Source organism: Lycium barbarum, chromosome 3 (assembly GCF_019175385.1).
Source record: "Lycium barbarum isolate Lr01 chromosome 3, ASM1917538v2, whole genome shotgun sequence".
NCBI lineage: Eukaryota > Viridiplantae > Streptophyta > Magnoliopsida > Solanales > Solanaceae > Lycium > Lycium barbarum.
The window spans coordinates 61,969,910-61,991,197 of record NC_083339.1 but is presented as its reverse complement, the minus strand read 5'-3'; the positions used below and the strand labels follow the sequence as shown (position 1 = coordinate 61,991,197).

At 41.0% G+C, this 21,288-nt stretch overlaps 1 protein-coding gene across 1 annotated transcript; it reads left to right on the top strand.

Annotated features, from left to right (window-relative positions):
• The first annotated feature begins 12,976 nt into the window (after nt 1–12,976).
• Nucleotides 12,977–15,361, top strand: LOC132630895 (uncharacterized). The gene is made up of 8 exons (XM_060346479.1): nt 12,977–13,021; nt 13,115–13,250; nt 13,296–13,643; nt 13,892–14,182; nt 14,310–14,421; nt 14,528–14,748; nt 14,911–15,192; nt 15,240–15,361. The coding sequence occupies exons 1-8, from the start codon at nt 12,977–12,979 to the stop codon at nt 15,359–15,361; spliced, it is 1,557 nt and encodes a 518-aa protein (XP_060202462.1).
• Nucleotides 15,362–21,288: the final 5,927 nt, after the last annotated feature.

Genomic DNA, 21,288 nt, shown 5'->3' with positions numbered 1-21,288 from the left:
GACAATAAACCATTATAGAAGGAGGTTGGGCATGTGCTTAGCCAATGCCAACTTTAATGGTGAAATCTGGTACTTTGTGGCTGATAATATAGATGTAGAAGTTCTGATGGATTCCCCTCAGCAGATTACTTTGAAGCTATTTTTACAAGATTTGAATCAACATCTTATTACTACTTTAGTATATGCTAAATGTAGTTCTTCTGAAAGGTTAGAGTTGTGGGAGGATATCTATCATCTTTCCAATACCTTAGCTTGTTCCTGGTTAATAGGCGGAGACTTCAATGTGGTTCTGAATGATGAAGAAAAGATAGGGGGTATGTCATGACCCAACCCCGTAGGCCGTGACTAGTGCCCGATCTGGGCACTGAAACGCATTCTAGTATATGGCAGAAGCCAACAAGGCTTTATTCTAAATTTAGATAATTTCCAGAAAAATTTTGGCAGAGTTTCCTTTGTTTTACGGACTATCCCAAATACCCTGCACGCAGAAAATACCAACAAAGGCCTCACAGGGCCAACAAAGCAACATCTAAATATATGCGGACCGGCCGCCGCGACGAAGGGGATCGCCCAAACACAACACATACACATATCTGTACAGAAAGATCCCGACCCACAAACATGTCTACAGACCTCTAAATGGACCAACAGAATCATATGGCGGGACAGGGCCCCGCCGTACCCATGAACGAGAATATACACATATAGAAGTGACAGACTGTACCAAAAGATGGCTCTGAATAAAAGAGCGCTCCAAATGGCGGAAAAGATATCCTAGACAGACGGATCGGCAAACCTGTCGTCAGTACCTGCGCGGCATGAAAACGCAGCCCCCGAGGAAAGGGGGTCAGTACGAAATATGTACTGAATATGTAAAGCCTGAGTTACAGAAACAAAATCATAACTGGTATAGAATGTACAGAAAGTAAACAGAAAATACAAGGTATCAAATATATATTTTCAAAACATGCGGAGTGTGTACAGAAACATATGTCATATCAAATCCGGCCCCTGCCAAGGGACTCGGCAGACAGAACGTGGTCACCCTCCCGACGCTGGTGCCACAACACAGAAGAATCAGAATAGGGGCATAACCCCATAACACAATATGTCATATCAGATGGCCATAGTAAATCATATCAGAACAAACGTACATGGCACAACATACTCCACAAACCCATGTACGCGTATACCTGCCCCCTCACATCGAGGCACGGCGAACAATGCAGGGGATTACGCTTGACAACATATCCTGGCCCGGGCTCAGTGTGGGAATCATTGGGGCATCCACGAATAGAGTAGTGAGAAACTAAATGCAGTTAAAATATCATAAATATTTTCAGAGACTCGATGAGGCATATTAATGACAAACACATCCAATGAAGTCGGACGGGATCATAATAAAAGCATTTCGGACATCATAATAAATTACAGAAGCATAACCTTCCTGAAGTCGTTCCGAGTGTCAAAATAATTTATCAGACTTAATAGAATATTTAAAACCATATTCGTTAGGTAATAAAAAGGGTAGTCGAAACGTTTCTTTCAAAAATCGTTCGAAAAGGAGACTTTAGTACATTAAGGGCAAAACCGGGAATAGCGGGCCCACCTCGGAACAAGCAAGGTGGTGGGCTCAAATTACGCCCTTTAAGCTTATGGGGTCACCTATAAAGGTTCTACGGACATTCTATAGCTTTTCAAGGAGTTTAGAGAAAGTTTGCATAATTTCAGGAAAGCATATCAAAATGGTTCAATTCTACTGAAGGAAAAACTGAGATTTTCTCTTGCGGATTCCGATGGCCAAGAAGGTCTTTTGAGGCCCGAATCCGATCCTAAAACACTTAGACATGCCAAAAGAAGGATCGGGGTAGCTTTACATACCTTTTGAGCTTTTTAAGCCTATCCAAGCTCACTCTCCGTTTCGTCGAAAATCTGCAAATGGTCACATTTACCAATTGTAGGTTATAGATGCTACAAGTTCAATTCAACTCTTATTTGTCTACCGAAATTTCGGCAGCACTTCCCCTATACATATAGCACCCCCGAGAATTCAACTCGGCCAAATCAATCAACAACAACCCAAACAACAACATCAACATCAACAAAGAACATTAAAAACACAATTATCCTTCAACTAGTCATTTTTCTCACAAGTTGACATAACCTTCATTCTAACCCAAACTTTCAAACTAACATCATTGATTTCACATCCATTATCACTCAAGATCATCACAATATAGATTTAGAGACATTTCATATCATTTTCCTTAAGTTATACACTCGATATACATAATATACAACTTTCCGCCATAGTCATAATTTATCCAAAACTCCTAATCTTTGGCATACGTATTCATAACATGTTTCCTTCTTCCAAGTTCATCAATACTTGTCATAATTAGCAACCTAATAACTTCATTTTCATAATGTCATAAAATCGTACTAAAACGACATAAGCTTCCATATTTCATTTCGATACAAACTTTTATCATTCTAACTTCATTTACATTACAAGAATCTCAATAACACAACTAACATACTAAACAAACTTAATCCATTCCATTCCAACTTCTACATAGTACACGGCCATATGCCCTTCTATCAACATCAACTAAATTCATGCAACTTTCAATTCCTATATGCATTTCACACAACCACAACTAAGATATAACATGAATTCTATACATTGTGGCTATACAACATATACATACTCACGGCCATATATCTATAACACACACCCACTTTGCAAACTTCCATTTCTTCACACAATCAACTCATTTCTACATACTACAACACAAACAAGACTTCATAACACAATAATAAGGGATAAATTCTTACCTTTTTACTCAATCTTCTTCACTTGAATATAAGGTCAACTTGAAGGAACAAGACCTCTTTCTTCCAAACCAACTACACCAAGTTGAGAAGGGACCTAGAATTAGTAGGATTCCAACAAGAAAATAATTTTGGAGGCAAGATTTGGAGGGGGTAATTTTTCTATGCCAAACCCGAAATGGTCTCTAGTGTTGCTCTTGTTCTTGTTTTTCTTTCCTTGTCTTATTTTTCTCTTGAACCTTCTTAAGAGTTAAAGACTAATATTCACTAATTAGCACATGGGAAATATCTTAAAGGCATGGGTTTGGGCCATATCAAGAAATGGGCCTCATTGTGCTTCTTATTTTTGCAAGCCCAAATGGCTACAAATTTTATTTTTGCAATTCCCGAAACCAATTTCCGAAATTCCACGTTTTGCCCTTAGCCTTATCCCACACTTCCACGATAATATTCTTTCATACATAACTCTTATGTTCAACAAACTATCAAATTTAACCTTATATCTCAAGAATCCAATATTTATCGAATTTTTCCAAACGTGTGAAAACACGGGATATAACATCCTCCCCCCCTTTAGAACATTCGTCCTCGAATGAAAAATTAATCTTATAGGGTTGGAAAATAACTTGGGGGAGTTTCTAATTATAGACAACACATATGACATACGATTGGTATTAAAATGAAATTAAGCAGGGATTCAAGGTTACCTGTGGGCATAGGGAACAGATGAGGGTATTTCTTCTTCATTTCCTCTTCGGCCTCCCATGTCATTTCCTCCCTATTCTCGTTCCGCCACAGTACCTTAACAGAGGCTACATCCTTATTACGGAGCCTCCGTACCTGACGATCCAAAATAGATACAGGCTGCTCCTCGTACGATAGTTGCTCCGTCACTTGAATATCATCTGCAGGGAATATTCTGGAAGGGTCACCGATGCACTTACGAAGCATAGAGACGTGAAATACCGGATGTACCGCTTCCAAGTCAGATGGCAAATCTAACTCATAGGCGACATTTCCAATTTTCCGCACGATCAGATAAGGCCCAATATAACGCGGACTAAGCTTACCCTTTCTGCCGAACCGCATTACGCCTTTCATAGGCGATACCTTCAGAAATACCCAATCACCAACCTGGAATTCCAAAGGACGACGCCGTTTGTCAGCGTATGATTTTTGTCGACTCTGGGCTGCCAATAGTCGTTCCCGAATAAGTTTCACCTTATCAACGGCCTGCTGGATCATATCTGGGCCGATTAATTCTGTCTCGCCAATATCAAACCAGCCGATAGGTGACCTGCATTTCCTACCATATAAAGCCTCGTACGGAGCCATCTGGATGCTGGAATGGTAGCTGTTATTATAAGAAAATTCAATCAATGGCAAGTGATCCTCCCAGCTACCTCTGAAATCAATAACGCAGGCCCGCAACATATCTTCAAGCGTTTGGATAATGCGCTCGGCCTGTCCGTCACTCTGAGGATGGAAAGCTGTGCTCAGGCTCAGCTGAGTCCCTAATCCTTCCTGAAAAGATCTCCAGAAGTTCGCTGTGAACTGAGCACCTCTGTCAGTGATAATAGATATAGGAACTCCATGAAGCTTCACTATTTCTTTAATATAAAGCCTGGCATAATCCTCGGCGGAATAAGTAGTTCTGACGGGGAGAAAATGGGCTGATTTTGTCAGCCTATCAACAATAACCCAGATGGAATCATATTTTCGTGGAGTGCGAGGCAACCCTGTAATGAAGTCCATATTAATGATCTCCCACTTCCACGTCGGAATTTCCATTTCCTGCAACAGTCCACCCGGTTTCTGATGTTCAATTTTGACCTGTTGACAATTGGGACACTAGGCGACGAACTCTGCGATATCCCGTTTCATGCCATCCCACCAGTATAAGCATCGGAGATCATGGTACATCTTTGTAGACCCAGGATGGACCGAATAGCGAGCATAATGTGCCTCGCTCATAACCTGCTGCCGAAGACCTGCAATATCAGGTACACACAACCTGCCCCTGAATAATAAAGTCCCATCCGGAGTGAACTCGAACGGAGTCTTCCCCTTATCATAGGCCGTGTCTCTGTATCGTGCCAAAACAGGATCTTCATATTGATGCCGCTTGATATTTTCCTTAATAGATGACTCAGAAACCCCTCGGACAGAAATCCGTGTACCTCCAGAATCGGCCAGACGAACCCCAAGATTAGCCAACTGATGAATGTCACGTACTATCTCTCTCCGTCTGGCTGTAAATCTACCAGGCTGCCCATAGATTTCTGGCTAAGCGCATCTGCAACAACATTAGCCTTGCCCGGATGATACAGAATATCCACATCATAGTCTTTCAGGAGCTCCAGCCACCTCCGCTGCCGCAAATTAAGCTCTTTCTGTCTGAAAATATACTGGAGACTCTTATGATCTGTATAGATATCAACATGAACGCCATATAAATAATGTCTCCATATCTTCAGGGCATGGATCACCGCTGCAAGCTCCAGATCGTGAGTAGGATAATTCTTTTCATGCTTTTTCAATTGCCGAGAAGCATAAGCTATAACTCTGCCGTGCTGCATCAATACACAGCCCAATCCCACACCAGAAGCGTCACAATAAATAACATATCCATCGGGTCCCTCTGGAAGAGTCAGAACTGGGGCTGTAGTCAGCTTCTCTTTCAGCAACTGGAAGCTTCGTTCACAAGCATCAGTCCACTGGAACTTGGCTCCCTTCTGAGTTAGCCTTGTCAAAGGCGCTGAAATCGAAGCAAACGTTTCCACAAATCTTCTGTAATAGCCAGCTAAACCCAGGAAACTACGTACCTCTGTGGGCGTCGTGGGTCTGGGCCAATTTTTCACGGCCTCAATCTTCTGTGTATCCACCCGGACACCATCAGCTGCAATAATATGCCCCAGAAATGCCACTGAAGCCAGCCAGAATTCACATTTAGAAAATTTTGCATATAATTCCTGATGCCGAAGTACCCCCAATACCGCTCTCAGATGATCTGCGTGCTCTGCCTCGGACCGAGAATAAACCAGGATATCATCGATAAATACAATTACGAACATGTCTAAGAATGGCCTGAATACCCGGTTCATTAAATCCATGAATACCGCAGGAGCATTAGTCAGCCCAAAAGACATAACTCTGAATTCATAATGCCCATATCTGGTCCGGAATGCTGTCTTAGGAATATCGGCCTCCCGTACCCGTACCTGATGATAGCCAGACCGAAGATCTATCTTCGAAAAATACTTGGCGCCCTGCAACTGATCAAACAAATCTTCAATTCTAGGGAGGGGGTATTTATTCTTTATGGTTACCTTATTCAGCTGTCGATAATCAATACACATACGCAACGACCCGTCTTTCTTACGCACAAATAATACCGGGGCTCCCCAAGGCGAAGTACTGGGTCTAATAAAGCCTTTTTCTAACAGATCCTTCAACTGCTCTTTCAGTTCTTTCAATTCTGCCGGTGCCATTCTGTACGGGGGAATAGATATCGGCTGAGTATCTGGAAGCAAATCAATAGTAAAATCTATCTCCCGCTCTGGAGGAAGGCCTGGAAGCTCTTCTGGGAACACATCTGGAAATTCATTAACCACGGGAACTGACTGAAGAGTCGGCGTTTCTGCTGTCAAGTCTTGTACCCTAACCAGATGATAAAAATAACCCTTTCTGATCATTTTCTTTGCCTTAAGGTATGAAATAAACTTACCTTTCGGCGATGCTGTATTACCGGCCCATTCTATAACTGGCTCCCCAGGAAACTGGAAACGAACTACCTTATTTTGGCAGTCAACATTAGCATAACAGGAGGCTAGCCAGTCCATTCCCATAATAACATCGAACTCGACCATACCTAACTCCACCAGATCTGCCTTAGTGTCACAGCCACATACAATTACGGAACAGTTTTTATATACCTGTTTTGCTACAATAAAGTCCCCAATCGGTGTGGCTACCTCAAACGGCTCTATAGGTTCAGATATTATACCAATTTTACAAGCAACCAGAGACGAAATATATGACAAAGTCGAACCTGGATCAATCAATGCATACACAGACCGAGAGAAAACCAATAATGTACCTGTAACGATATTAGGCGATGCCTCCTGATCCTGGCGGCTGGACAGAGCATAGATGCGGTTCGAAGGACCGCTAGTACTAGAAGCTCCACCATGCCCTCTGCCGCGACCCGCTGGTGCTGAAATACCTGGCCCCGTAGGGCGCATAGCCACTGATGAAGATGAAGACCTGGCGGCTGATCCGGTAGGCTGCGCTGCACCACCCGAACTACCCTTATACGGGCAATCTCTCACAGAATGGCCCTGACGGCCACAAGAAAAACATGCACCGGTGGCTCTGTAGCACTCCCCAGGATGGTATCTGCCACAATAAGAACACTGAGGCCTAGGTGGCCTCGTCTGACCAGAACCCCTGTCTGTCCGCGAACCTGAAGCCCTGGAGCTCTGACCTGCTCCTGAATAACCTGGGCTATCAAATCTGCGACCTGTAGGTTGTGGAGGTGCGCTCTGAGCCGGCTGGGATAGATGTCTGCTAGGCTGCTGCGGCTGCTGAGGCTGCCTGCCCCGAGAATCTCCAGAATACCCAGATAATCTGGCCCTCTTGGGCTGTCTCCGATCCTGGCTCCTATCAGGCTGACGCTCCCTATGCCGGTCCTCCATGCCCTCGGCGTGGGCCTGAATCCGGGCAATATCCATGCCGGGCTGAGCAGCCAATACTAAACAGTTGTCGACAAAATAACGGTCCAGCCCCATAATATACCTGTGCATCCTGTCAGCCATAGTAGCTACCACAGCAGGTGCGTATCGGGCCAATGAGTCGAACTCCATACTGTACTCTCGAACACTGCGACCCCTCTGTCTCAGCAATAAGAATCTGTCAGCCTTGGCTCGCCGTAGCTCCGGAGGCAGAAAGTGGCTAAGAAAAGCCTCAGAAAAATCATCCCAAACTGCTGGGGGAGCGTCGTCGCCTCTGGATAACTCCCATGACTCGTACCAATTTGCCGCTATATCATACAACCGGTAAGAAGCCAATGTGACTGACTCTGTCGCGGAAGCATTAATAAACTGTAAGGTGCGCCGCATCTTCCTGATGAACTCCTCGGGATCCTCCTCGGGCTTTGTCCCGAAGAACTCTGGAGGGCCACAAGTCAAGAACTCACGGGCTCTCGAACTGTCACGCCTGTAAGCCCGGTCACCTCCCAGTCCGTGCCCCTGAACCTGTCCTGCCACAAGTCTAGTCAATAGCTGGACTGCCTCTCTCATAGTCTGATCCTCAGTCCCTGGCCGTGGAGCTGCAGGCTCAGGTACTGGAATATCGGGAGCTGGCGGTGGAGCCGCCCCTCGACCTGCAGCTGCTGCTGCTCCAATCTCCTCTACATGTGGCGGTGTGGAAGAGCCCTCTGCCGGGGGCAAAACAGCAGGAGCAATATGAGCATGGGCCCTGGTAACCCTCTGGGCCCGACTAGTCTCTCCCGTAGCCGTTGCCTTGGCCTTTTGGGCCGCTGTCGCCTTTTTTGGAGGCATAACTGCAAATGTAACAATTTGTTAGGGAGGAATCATCCTGATAACACAGTTCTATCGCACGATCTAAGACAGAAAGAAGGGTAGTATCCTAAATGCCCTGTAGCCTCCCGTCTATAGGTGTGGTGCACAACACACCGATAAACAAGACTCTACTAGACACGGTCTGTAGACATTCCGAGGACGAACCGCTCTGATACCACTTTTGTCACGACCCAACCCCGTAGGCCGTGACTAGTGCCCGATCTGGGCACTGAAACGCATTCTAGTATATGGCAGAAGCCAACAAGGCTTTATTCTAAATTTAGATAATTTCCAGAAAAATTTCGGCAGAGTTTCCTTTGTTTTACGGACTATCCCAAATACCCTGCACGCAGAAAATACCAACAAAGGCCTCACAGGGCCAACAAAGCAACATCTAAATATATGCGGACCGGCCGCCGCGACGAAGGGGATCGCCCAAACACAATACATACACATATCTGTACAGAAAGATCCCAACCCACAAACATGTCTACAGACCTCTAAATGGACCAACAGAATCATATGGCGGGACAGGGCCCCGCCGTACCCATGAACGAGAATATACACATATAGAAGTGACAGACTGTACCAAAAGATGGCTCTGAATAAAAGAGCGCTCCAAATGGCGGAAAAGATATCCTAGACAGACGGATCGGCAAACCTGTCGTCAGTACCTGCGCGGCATGAAAACGCAGCCCCCGAGGAAAGGGGGTCAGTACGAAATATGTACTGAATATGTAAAGCCTGAGTTGCAGAAACAAAATCATAACTGGTATAGAATGTACAGAAAGTAAACAGAAAATACAAGGTATCAAATATATATTTTCAAAACATGCGGAGTGTGTACAGAAACATATGTCATATCAAATCCGGCCCCTGCCAAGGGACTCGGCAGACAGAACGTGGTCACCCTCCCGACGCTGGTGCCACAACACAGAAGAATCAGAATAGGGGCATAACCCCATAACACAATATGTCATATCAGATGGCCATAGTAAATCATATCAGAACAAACGTACATGGCACAACATACTCCACAAACCCATGTACGCGTATACCTGCCCCCTCACATCGAGGCACGGCGAACAATGCAGGGGATTACGCTTGACAACATATCCTGGCCCGGGCTCAGTGTGGGAATCATTGGGGCATCCACGAATAGAGTAGTGAGAAACTAAATGCAGTTAAAATATCATAAATATTTTCAGAGACTCGATGAGGCATATTAATGACAAACACATCCAATGAAGTCGGACGGGATCATAATAAAAGCATTTCGGACATCATAATAAATTACAGAAGCATAACCTTCCTGAAGTCGTTCCGAGTGTCAAAATAATTTATCAGACTTAATAGAATATTTAAAACCATATTCGTTAGGTAATAAAAAGGGTAGTCGAAACGTTTCTTTCAAAAATCGTTCGAAAAGGAGACTTTAGTACATTAAGGGCAAAACCGGGAATAGCGGGCCCACCTCGGAACAAGCAAGGTGGTGGGCTCAAATTACGCCCTTTAAGCTTATGGGGTCACCTATAAAGGTTCTACGGACATTCTATAGCTTTTCAAGGAGTTTAGAGAAAGTTTGCATAATTTCAGGAAAGCATATCAAAATGGTTCAATTCTACTGAAGGAAAAACTGAGATTTTCTCTTGCGGATTCCGATGGCCAAGAAGGTCTTTTGAGGCCCGAATCCGATCCTAAAACACTTAGACATGCCAAAAGAAGGATCGGGGTAGCTTTACATACCTTTTGAGCTTTTTAAGCCTATCCAAGCTCACTCTCCGTTTCGTCGAAAATCTGCAAATGGTCACATTTACCAATTGTAGGTTATAGATGCTACAAGTTCAATTCAACTCTTATTTGTCTACCGAAATTTCGGCAGCACTTCCCCTATACATATAGCACCCCCGAGAATTCAACTCGGCCAAATCAATCAACAACAACCCAAACAACAACATCAACATCAACAAAGAACATTAAAAACACAATTATCCTTCAACTAGTCATTTTTCTCACAAGTTGACATAACCTTCATTCTAACCCAAACTTTCAAACTAACATCATTGATTTCACATCCATTATCACTCAAGATCATCACAATATAGATTTAGAGACATTTCATATCATTTTCCTTAAGTTATACACTCGATATACATAATATACAACTTTCCGCCATAGTCATAATTTATCCAAAACTCCTAATCTTTGGCATACGTATTCATAACATGTTTCCTTCTTCCAAGTTCATCAATACTTGTCATAATTAGCAACCTAATAACTTCATTTTCATAATGTCATAAAATCGTACTAAAACGACATAAGCTTCCATATTTCATTTCGATACAAACTTTTATCATTCTAACTTCATTTACATTACAAGAATCTCAATAACACAACTAACATACTAAACAAACTTAATCCATTCCATTCCAACTTCTACATAGTACACGGCCATATGCCCTTCTATCAACATCAACTAAATTCATGCAACTTTCAATTCCTATATGCATTTCACACAACCACAACTAAGATATAACATGAATTCTATACATTGTGGCTATACAACATATACATACTCACGGCCATATAGCTATAACACACACCCACTTTGCAAACTTCCATTTCTTCACACAATCAACTCATTTCTACATACTACAACACAAACAAGACTTCATAACACAATAATAAGGGATAAATTCTTACCTTTTTACTCAATCTTCTTCACTTGAATATAAGGTCAACTTGAAGGAACAAGACCTCTTTCTTCCAAACCAACTACACCAAGTTGAGAAGGGACCTAGAATTAGTAGGATTCCAACAAGAAAATAATTTTGGAGGCAAGATTTGGAGGGGGTAATTTTTCTATGCCAAACCCGAAATGGTCTCTAGTGTTGCTCTTGTTCTTGTTTTTCTTTCCTTGTCTTATTTTTCTCTTGAACCTTCTTAAGAGTTAAAGACTAATATTCACTAATTAGCACATGGGAAATATCTTAAAGGCATGGGTTTGGGCCATATCAAGAAATGGGCCTCATTGTGCTTCTTATTTTTGCAAGCCCAAATGGCTACAAATTTTATTTTTGCAATTCCCGAAACCAATTTCTGAAATTCCACGTTTTGCCCTTAGCCTTATCCCACACTTCCACGATAATATTCTTTCATACATAACTCTTATGTTCAACAAACTATCAAATTTAACCTTATATCTCAAGAATCCAATATTTATCGAATTTTTCCAAACGTGTGAAAACACGGGATATAACAGGGTAATCCTATTCAACCTCAGGATACAGAAGACTTTGCTTTTTGCATAAACTCCTGTGATCTTGAAGAGGTAAACTTTAACGGTAGTTCCTTCACTTGGTGGAATGCAAGAGCAGATGAAGCATGTATTTTTTAGAGATTGGATAGGATGTTGGTGAATTCACTGCTTCTGGACAACTTTGGAAATATTGAAGTGGAACATCTTGCAAGAACTGGATCAGATCATGCTCCACTTCTATGTACCTATGGTGATAAGCATCAAAATCTGGTCAGACCTTTTAAATTTCTATCATTCTGGATAGAACATGCATCTTTCCTGGATACAGTCAGGCTGAATTGGTCCACTTGGGAGCATGAGGATCCTTTCATAAACTTCAAAAGCAAGATGAAAAAGCTGAAAGGAGTGTTATCCAAATGGAGCATGGAAGTGTTTGGTGATATATTCAAGCAGCTGATCATAAGGGAGGAAATAGTGAGATTAAAGGAACAGTTGTTTGAACAAAATCCAAGCCAAGTAAATAGAGTGGTTTTGCAGAAAGCTCAGGCTGAGACTAAGAGATATTTGCATTATGAAGAAGAGTACTGAAGACAAATATCAGGCCTGGATTGGTTTGTAGATGGAGACAAAAATACTAGATTTTTCCATAATCTAGTAAAGGGAAGAAGGAAGAAACTGCAGATCAAAAGAATTCCAAATTCAGATGGTTCATGGATTGAGGATGATGATCAAATGGCAGATGAGGCTATGCACTTTTACTCTCAACAATTTTCACAAGAAGAGTTAATTGGAGATGAAATTTGTTGTCACTCATTCCTGTTTTGATTGACCAAAATAGAAATGATCTACTGTGTCAAATGCCTAGTGTTGATGAAGTCAAAAAAGTTGTTTTCAACCTTAGTGGATCAAGTGCTAGTGGACCTGATGGTTTTCCTGGAAGTTTCTATCAGACATGTTGGGACATTATTAGCTTGGATGTATACAAGATGGTGGTGGCTTTCTTTCAGGGTCATACTCTTCCAAAGTCAGTTACTCACACAAATCTTGATCTACTACCAAAGAAGGATTTGGTTCAATGTTACTCAGACTTAAGGCCTATAAGTTTAAGTAATTTTATCAACAAAGTGATGTCAAGAGTGGTTCATGATAGATTGGAAACCGTGCTACCTCAGTTAATATCTATTAATCAAGTAGGTTTTGTTCAAGGGAGAAGCATTATTGAGAATGTACTATTGGCACAAGAAATAGTGACAGACATCAGAAAAAGGGCAAACCAGCAAATGTAGTGATCAAATTGGACATGGCAAAAGCCTATGATAGAGTATCTTGGTCATATTTGATAAAGGTACTCAGCAGAATGGGATTTTCTAGTCAATTCATTAACATGATTTGGAGGTTGATTGCAAACAACTGGTATTCCATCCTTTTCAATGGTCAGGCCAAAGGATATTTCCATTCAACCAGGGGTGTCAAACAAGGTGATCCACTTTCACCTGCACTGTTCATCTTATCAGTAGAGGTGTTATCAAGAGCTCTAAATTTAGAATTTGACAATGCTGAGTATGTGGGCTATGGCATGCCTAAATGGAGTCAAAATATCAATCATCTGGCTTATGCAGATGATACTATAATATTTGCATCTGCAGAAGGCGAGTCATTGAAAAGAATTATGAAGATACTGCAGGATTATGAGGCAATTTCAGGTCACCTGATCAATAAAGGCAAGAGTGCCTTTTATATGCATCACAAGATTTCTGGTGCACTGTGTCAGCAGGTGGAGCAGATTACAGGCTTTAAAAGGGATCAATTTCCATTAAAATACTTGGGATGCCCTATATTTCATTCAAGGAGGAAAAAGGTATATTACAATGACCTTATCAAGAAAGTGAAAAACAAGCTGCAAAATTGGCAAGGAAAATTGCTCTCTCTTGGTGGAAAAGCAGTTCTTATCAATAGTGTGCTTCAGAGTATTCCAATATACATGTTGTAAGCTGTTGTTCCCACAAAATATACCATTAATGAGCTTCATCAAATCTTTGCAAGGTTTTACTGGAGTACTAAGGAAGAAGGTATAAGCAGGCATTGGTCCTCTTGGGACAAGGTTTGTTTACCAAAAGAAGAATGAGGATTAGGATTCAGATCTCTAGATGATGTGTCTAGGCCCTTTTTGCCAAATTATGATGGAAATTTATAACATCAAATACATTATGGTCAGCCTTCATGTGGAATAAATATTGCAAGAAGAAGAAGCCTACAGAAGTGCAGTGGAAAGATGGATCACAAGTGTGGAAAAGAATGATAGAAACAAGGGATCAGGTGGATCAACAGATATGGTGGGACCCTATAAATGGAGTATGTGATGTATGGGAAGATAATTGGACTAAACTTGGCTCACTCAAACAGGTAATACCACCAAATTTTCAGATAGACACCAGTATTGAAGAAGTATCACACTTTATGATTGCAGAAGGCTGGGATGTACAGAAATTGCATAGCAAACTGCCAAGTAATGTGTGTGATCATATCCTACAAGAGTTGAGTATAGTGTAGCATTCACAGGAGAAAGATAAAGCCTGGTGGATGGCCAGTACTACAGGAGATTTCACTGTAGGGAGTGCTTGGAATTTGCTCAGGAAAAAGGCTCAAACATCAGCTCACTTTTCAAAATTGTGGTTCAAAGGAGTTCCATTCAAAATATCATTCTTCCTTTGGAGATTGTGGAAGTTCAAAATACCAGTGGAAGATGTACTAAAGAGAATGAATATCAGCATTGTATCTAGATATAGATGTTGTCTGAACCCTCATCAGGAGGAGACAGTTCAACATCTATTCCTAACAGGTGAATTTGCAGCAGAAATTTGGCAAATTACAATGCTGATGTGGGGATAATTGGTCTAAGGATTCAGATTTATCAGACAATAGTGCAATGGTGGTATATGCAAGGTCCTACAAAACTCAAGTCAGTTATGCAGGCTGCACCAGCATTCATATGCTGGCAATTATGGAAGAGAAGAAATACTATCATGCATGGGGATAAGATGAATAAAATAAAGGTGATAAATGGGATCAACTGTAATCTACAACAACTGGTGAAGACATTATATCCTTGGCTGAGAAATATTCCACATGATTGGCCTCACATGATGAAATATTTGGAGGATTACATGCCTAGAATAGGATATAAGATGGTGCAATGGAAGTTTCCTGATGCTGACTGGTTCAAGTGAAATACAGATAGGGCCTCTAGGGGTAATCCAGGGTTGAGTTCAGCTTCTTTCTGCATTAGAGATGAGGTTGGAAACCTGATATATGCTGAATCTATAGCTATATTGGATGGAATTGAGTTCTGTATTAAAAATGATCTGGTGCCTGTAATGATTGAATCAGATTCTCTGTCCATGATAAACATTATTCAAGGAATATGGGAGATTCCTTGGAAAATCAGTATGGAAGTTAATAAGATCAACTTTTGGAGGAACAAGGGACAAGTGCAGTTTGCTCATATCCTTAGGGAAGGCAATGCACTTGTGATTTTTTAGCTAACCTGGTTTTTGATTTTGCAGGTACAGTTCATTTTCATTCATTTGTTGATTTGCCAACAGGTTTAAAGAAGATCCTCAATACTGATAAGATGATGATGCCTAATTTCAGAAGCAAGATCTACAGAAATAGAGAACCAGACTGATCATATGCATCTGATCTCTATATACATGTCAACAAGTGATGACACAAGATTCAGTTTGACAAGGAAGTAAAGGTTCATGCTAACAGCTTCATAGGATGGTTGTAGTCTTGGTTGGATGACTAAGGTTATCCTTGTTAGTGTGTGGTATTAACAGAAATGTTCATCCTACTATCAGGATCTCCTTAGTTACCTAATCCAGCTACAAACATTCAACATAACCTCATGTGCAAGATTGATCAGGGACATGGGATAGCAAAGGACAGTCACCATGAGGAGCTTTATACCACACCTCTTCTTGAAAAAATTTCAGTGAGATTAGATACCATAGCACCTGGTGAGATCTTGAGGTGACTGATAATGGCATCAATCCAAAGAAGGAGTGTTCTTGTTTGTGGTTTCTTCATTGTTACACTTGGCTGTTCAAACAAGGCTTAGACTTTACTTTCATCTCCTAGGATAGAGTAGTATAGATTTTTTCATCTTTCTTTCATTTTCATTTCATTTTGTTCTGTAAATATCTTTGTTTATTTTAATAAAATCCAACAGCATCAGGCTGATTGGCTTTGCTTAAAAAAAAAAAGTAAGTTGTCCTAACCCTGGTACTATTTTGTTGTTCCTAATCATCTTAAGGATTCCTCTTTCCTCGTTAGCCCTTAGTAATGGAAGATTAAAAATGGAATTTGATCGATTTTAAATCTAGGCTTATTAATGATGAAATTTATTAGGTTTATGCTAGATTATGATGTATCTAAGGTTGTTAATCATATATCTTCCATTATTAGTGTTGAATCATTGAATCTAAGAATTAAGGTTTATACCCAAAATTGGGGGTTTTATTTGAATTTCGAAATTGGTGAATCGTTGAGTTAATGTAGCAATTGATTGATGGGTTTTGATCACCTAGAGTTTAATTTGATATCTTAACCCCGAGTTTCCCGTTTAGCCCTTGTGGGGCTTGTTTCCCTTAATTCTAGGGTTGGTTTTGACCTAATTTGAATAATAGCAATATAGCTATCAATCTTCGTGAGTTCTAATCAAAATTTCGAATATGCCTAGACTTCTTTGATCTTGAGGCTCAGCGGAAGGGCAAGGCTATAGAGTGGTTGTTTGTGTTGCTGTTCGGCCATCCAGGTATATTATGGCTTACCCTTGGTGACACTTCGTATAGCGAAGCATATATTTAGATTATATTGTCGGAGAAAGCATGTAAACCTTCGGGTATGAAGTTGGGTTGGATATTGTCTTAGGTTGGGCCCTGTTGTGTGATTGGGGCTAGCCACCCTGTTGTGTTTTGACTTGATTGTTCTATTGTGTTGGCTTGATTCCACGTGTTGTTAGTAGATACTGGAACCTGTTGTACCATCTTGATTGTGATATTGTAGTATCTTACGGGTTGACGTTGACACGAGGATAGAGTTCTATAAGACTTGTGTAGTCTTTCCTGATATTGTTAGTGTACCCATGTTGGTACTTGTGACACTGATTGTGACGACCCAACTAGGGGCCGCGACGGATACCCGATACTTGTACCGAGCACCCCCCTAACTCGTATCTCATTCTTATTACTGAGTGGGCCATAGTGGTAATACCGTTATTTCTTTACTTAATTCTATCATTAATAGCATAACCGTAATCAGGTGTTAATAAAATCTGCTAGCATGTTATACAACCCCAAAATGAACAAAAGTACAAACCATCTGACTGTACATATCTGTCTACGAGCCTCTAAACATAGCACACATATATATACAAGAAGGGTCGGGTTCTACCGCGCCCGAATATGTACCCAAAAGTAGTACCCAGAAGCTGAGGCTCCGAAACAACTGGAGCGCTGACACAGTACAGCTGATGGAGCTTCTAGGAGTCAAATCTGTCTACCTGCTGACCTGCGCGGCATGAAACGCAGCGTCCACAAGAAGGGACGTCAGTACGAGTAATGTACCGAGTATGTAAGGCATGAATAATAACATTTGGACAATATAGAACAGAGATAATGACATAATAGAAATGTAGAGCATGTCGTGAGGTAGGAAAATAACCTGTACATATAAGTGCCTTTCGGCGGATACCATGCATACTTAGCTTTCCTTTGAAAAACATTTCTTACTCATATACATGTGAGGATAGAACGTGTCATATTGCCGAGGCGTCGGCAGCCGATCCATTTAACCATAAATATATTTATATCCCGCGTCCGGGTATCCCGCGTACGGGATGATATTAAGTCAAATACGGATACATGTACCGTGTGTATATCCCAGCGTTTATAGCGCTCTGCCCTTTTTCCCGTCTTCCCCACATACATATATATATATATATATATATATATATAAATATATATATATATATATATATATATCATATCATAGCATGCAGGAAAGTCCAAAGAAAAGTTATAACCCTATCGGAGTGACGTAAGGTCGGTAACCTCCGATTACCTTATGGAATAACCATGGCCGCTTGTCTCACCTTGAAGGAACGATACTTATAAGATGAGACTATCAACGAAGGAAAACACTAAGAAAACATAGAATAAAATTATGGACATCATAAACATCAATTCATATGCTTTGGAATCCTTAGAAAATAGGGTCATAACCAAGGAATAGAATTAACGATCAAGATCTAGTTTGATACTTTCAGGCTCATATTGAATCCTTAACTTAAGGCTCTTAGTCGCGGAATCATTCTTGTCATACTCATCATAGACATATTCTCTTTCTTAACATCATCGTTATCATTATCATCATAGAAATATCCTCATTAGAATAGTCACAACACTTATCGTTTGATAAACGGAAAAATAAAGAAAAATCCGGGAACCATGGGCCCATCTCGGGTCAATTGAGGCGGCGTACACAATTTACGTACGTTACGTTTTATGACGTCACTTGTGAGAGTTTTAAGGTAGTCGGGTCTCATTTGTACAGGTTCTAGATAGCTAGGCAATTTTTCCCACTATTCATGAAAGGTCTAATTCAATTCTATTGAATGAAAAAGGGAAAACTTTAGGCGCGGATTCCGGAGAATAGAGTTGTCCCCGAGGCTCGTATCCAACCTAGTATGTCTAAGACATGCCAAAGAAGGAAGAGTAAATCCTTACATACCTTTTTCCGCTCCTTATGCTATTCCAAATTCAAGTTGCAAATCCGCCAAAATCTACAAATTGGTCACATTTACCAAATTTTGATTAGAGCATTTAGAAGTTGAATCTCAAGATAATACTTGTCTACCGAAATTTCGGCAGCACTTCCCCTGTAAATACACCATCCCCAAAATTTCAACTTAGCCAATTTTTAATCAATCAACAATCCGGGAATTCAACCCGGCCAAACTATCAACACAATGTCAACAACCATACTAACAATTCCCATATTCAATCCAAGATACATTATAATAACTCAATCAATATACTACTTCCTTCAAAACCTTCCAACTCCAATAAAACAATAACAACTTTATAATATATATTCCAACAACACCATACTAATATCATTGTCTTCCATACATGTAAAAACATAATATTCAATTTACATAAACTTCAACCACAAGTCTCCAACTTCTACCATTTCACTAAGATTGTTAAGCTTTTATTAGCAATATAGAATCCACACAACAACAACCAATATACTAAATAAAATTAACTCATTTTCCTCCACACCACACAACGACTACACGGCTACCACACACGCAACACTCACGGCCAACATCATGCATACACAACTACAACCTCTCCAAAATCATTCAACTTCCATTATCAACTTAGCATCCACAACAATAACAACCAAACACTAGATAAAATAATTAGAACATAATTCCCACACACACATAGGCATACACGGCCACACACCTATATTCTTGTTCTTCATGAATTTCACTCACTTTTATACACTACAACATGCACAAGCATCCATAACATAAAAAAAAGAATGAATTCTTACCTTTCTCCTCACTTCTTCACTTGGCTAAAACTTCCAATTTGCAAGAATATTAATTTTTCTTCTTCCAAAAACCACTACACCTTGCTAGGAATCCTTCAATTGATAGAAAATAATTTTTTGAAGAAACATTTTTCCAAATTTTTTGTTCATCTTGCCTTGGCCGAAATGGCCTAGGGGTTTTTCTCCCCTTTTTTTTTGTTCCTTGTTTCTTGAAATTTCTAGAGGATTATGGACAATTAGAAGACTTAGTCTTCTTTTATTTTGGCCACTTAGGCTTTAGTTGGGCCTAGGCCCACCCATGTCGATGGCCCAAGTGGCCCCTTTTTAATTTCCAAGCCCATATTTTGCTCTCTTGGTCTTGCAACTCATAAATTAATTTTTTCCAAAATTTCACATTTTCCCTTAGCCTCCATCCATATTTCCACGAGTCATATTGCGAATATACCCTTTTTACCCCTAGCCTTTCTTAATAATTTCGCTTCTAAATTCTTCATAAGCAACTCATATGCCAAACAAAACAAAAATAAGGCCTTGCTTGTTGTCTTCCCGCGATTGTCTTGAATTATCCGATTGCACAAAAATGCGGGATATAACATCCTCCCCCCCTTTTGAACATTCGTCCTCGAATGTTAAACTGGCCTCATAGTGTATTATAATATTTCGGGGAGGTCTCCTTCGTAGATACCCCACATGTCGCTTAACATATCCATTTAAGGAGCTTAGGTTGCCTTTATGTCGTAGGTCAATGGAGTTAGCTCCGAACGCTGGCCCTGCGTTAATAAGTCCCCTTTATTGGATCTTGAATCGTCATAGTCCATTTTAGGTCTAACATGTTCTCCCCTCCTTCATTAAGAGGGTCTACACACGCCTATGCCCTTTAAATAATCGTCGTCTTCCGCGGTCTTTGACAATTGTAATTCCTTCTTTGCGGAGTTTGTCGCGTCTATTCCCTTGCCAGATATGTTCCCATATATCACCGCATTAGGGCTTTCTAGCCTTAACTAGTATGGGTTCGGCATCGGTCTTACCCTGTGACATCCATACTTATATCCTTCATCACGTCTTTTGAATTTCATTCAGCTAGCATATTCTATGTATCGCGACACTGTTTGTTAGGGTTCTACAGTCACAGAGAAGATGTCATGTACATATATACATTTCCACCACTATTTTACTGACAAACACTTCCAAAAGCTAATCAAACTTTCTTTAGTCCTGAAGCTCTGTCATGCTTTCTCCCCTTCTGCTAGTCTAGTCCGTCTCAGCCTACACGACTTCTACAGGGTTTCTAACCACTTCACACACTCTAATTTACTTTAGGCTACCTTATTTCACATTCGTCTCTTGTTCCCACATTTATGAAATTTTCAACATATTTCCCAGGGGGTCACCCATCCTGAAATTGCTCTCACCCTAGCACGCTTAACCTCGAAACTTTAATGCATTTTAGGGTCTTAGTTTTTGTATTTTTACCTCCATTCCCCCATACTGTCTATATTACATAATATGGGGCAAGTTGGGGTCTTGACCATTTCCGGAGCGCTCTTGTAACGCATCTTTTCCTTTTAATTACCATTTTAGCCTTCATAACCTCCAGTATCCGCCCCTTACCTATGAGTACAGCTACTCTTGTCCCAAATTTCCAAATTCTGAGTACGATCAGCAATACAAATAACAGTATACGATAGAGTGGAATCTAGATCAATTAACACATACATATCATAGAAAAGTGCCGATAATGTACCCGTGGCTGCGTCTGCGGAAGGTTCAGGATCCTGCCGTCCTGCCAATGCATATATGCGGTGCGGAGGGCCGGCTGAACTGGGTGCCCCTCCTCCTCTGCCTCGGCCACGGCTCGCTGGAGCTTAGGAAGTCTGTCCAGGAAGGCGCATGGTCGATGATGAACCAACCGCTGATCCGGCGGGCTGGGTTTGGTCTCTCTCATTCCTCAGTGGGCAATCACGCATTAAGTGGCCAACCCGCCCA

What these genes read in the sequence shown, in the direction of transcription:
- LOC132630895 (XM_060346479.1), top strand. Translation starts at nt 12,977, where the DNA reads ATGGCAAAAGCCTATGATAGAGTATCTTGGTCATATTTGATAAAG. An exon ending in TATCAATAGTGTGCTTCAGA is followed by an intron (nt 13,644 to 13,891) that starts GTATTCCAATAT and finishes CATTATGGTCAG; the next exon opens with CCTTCATGTGGAATAAATAT. An exon ending in GGTGATAAATGGGATCAACT is followed by an intron (nt 14,749 to 14,910) that starts GTAATCTACAAC and finishes AGTGAAATACAG; the next exon opens with ATAGGGCCTCTAGGGGTAAT.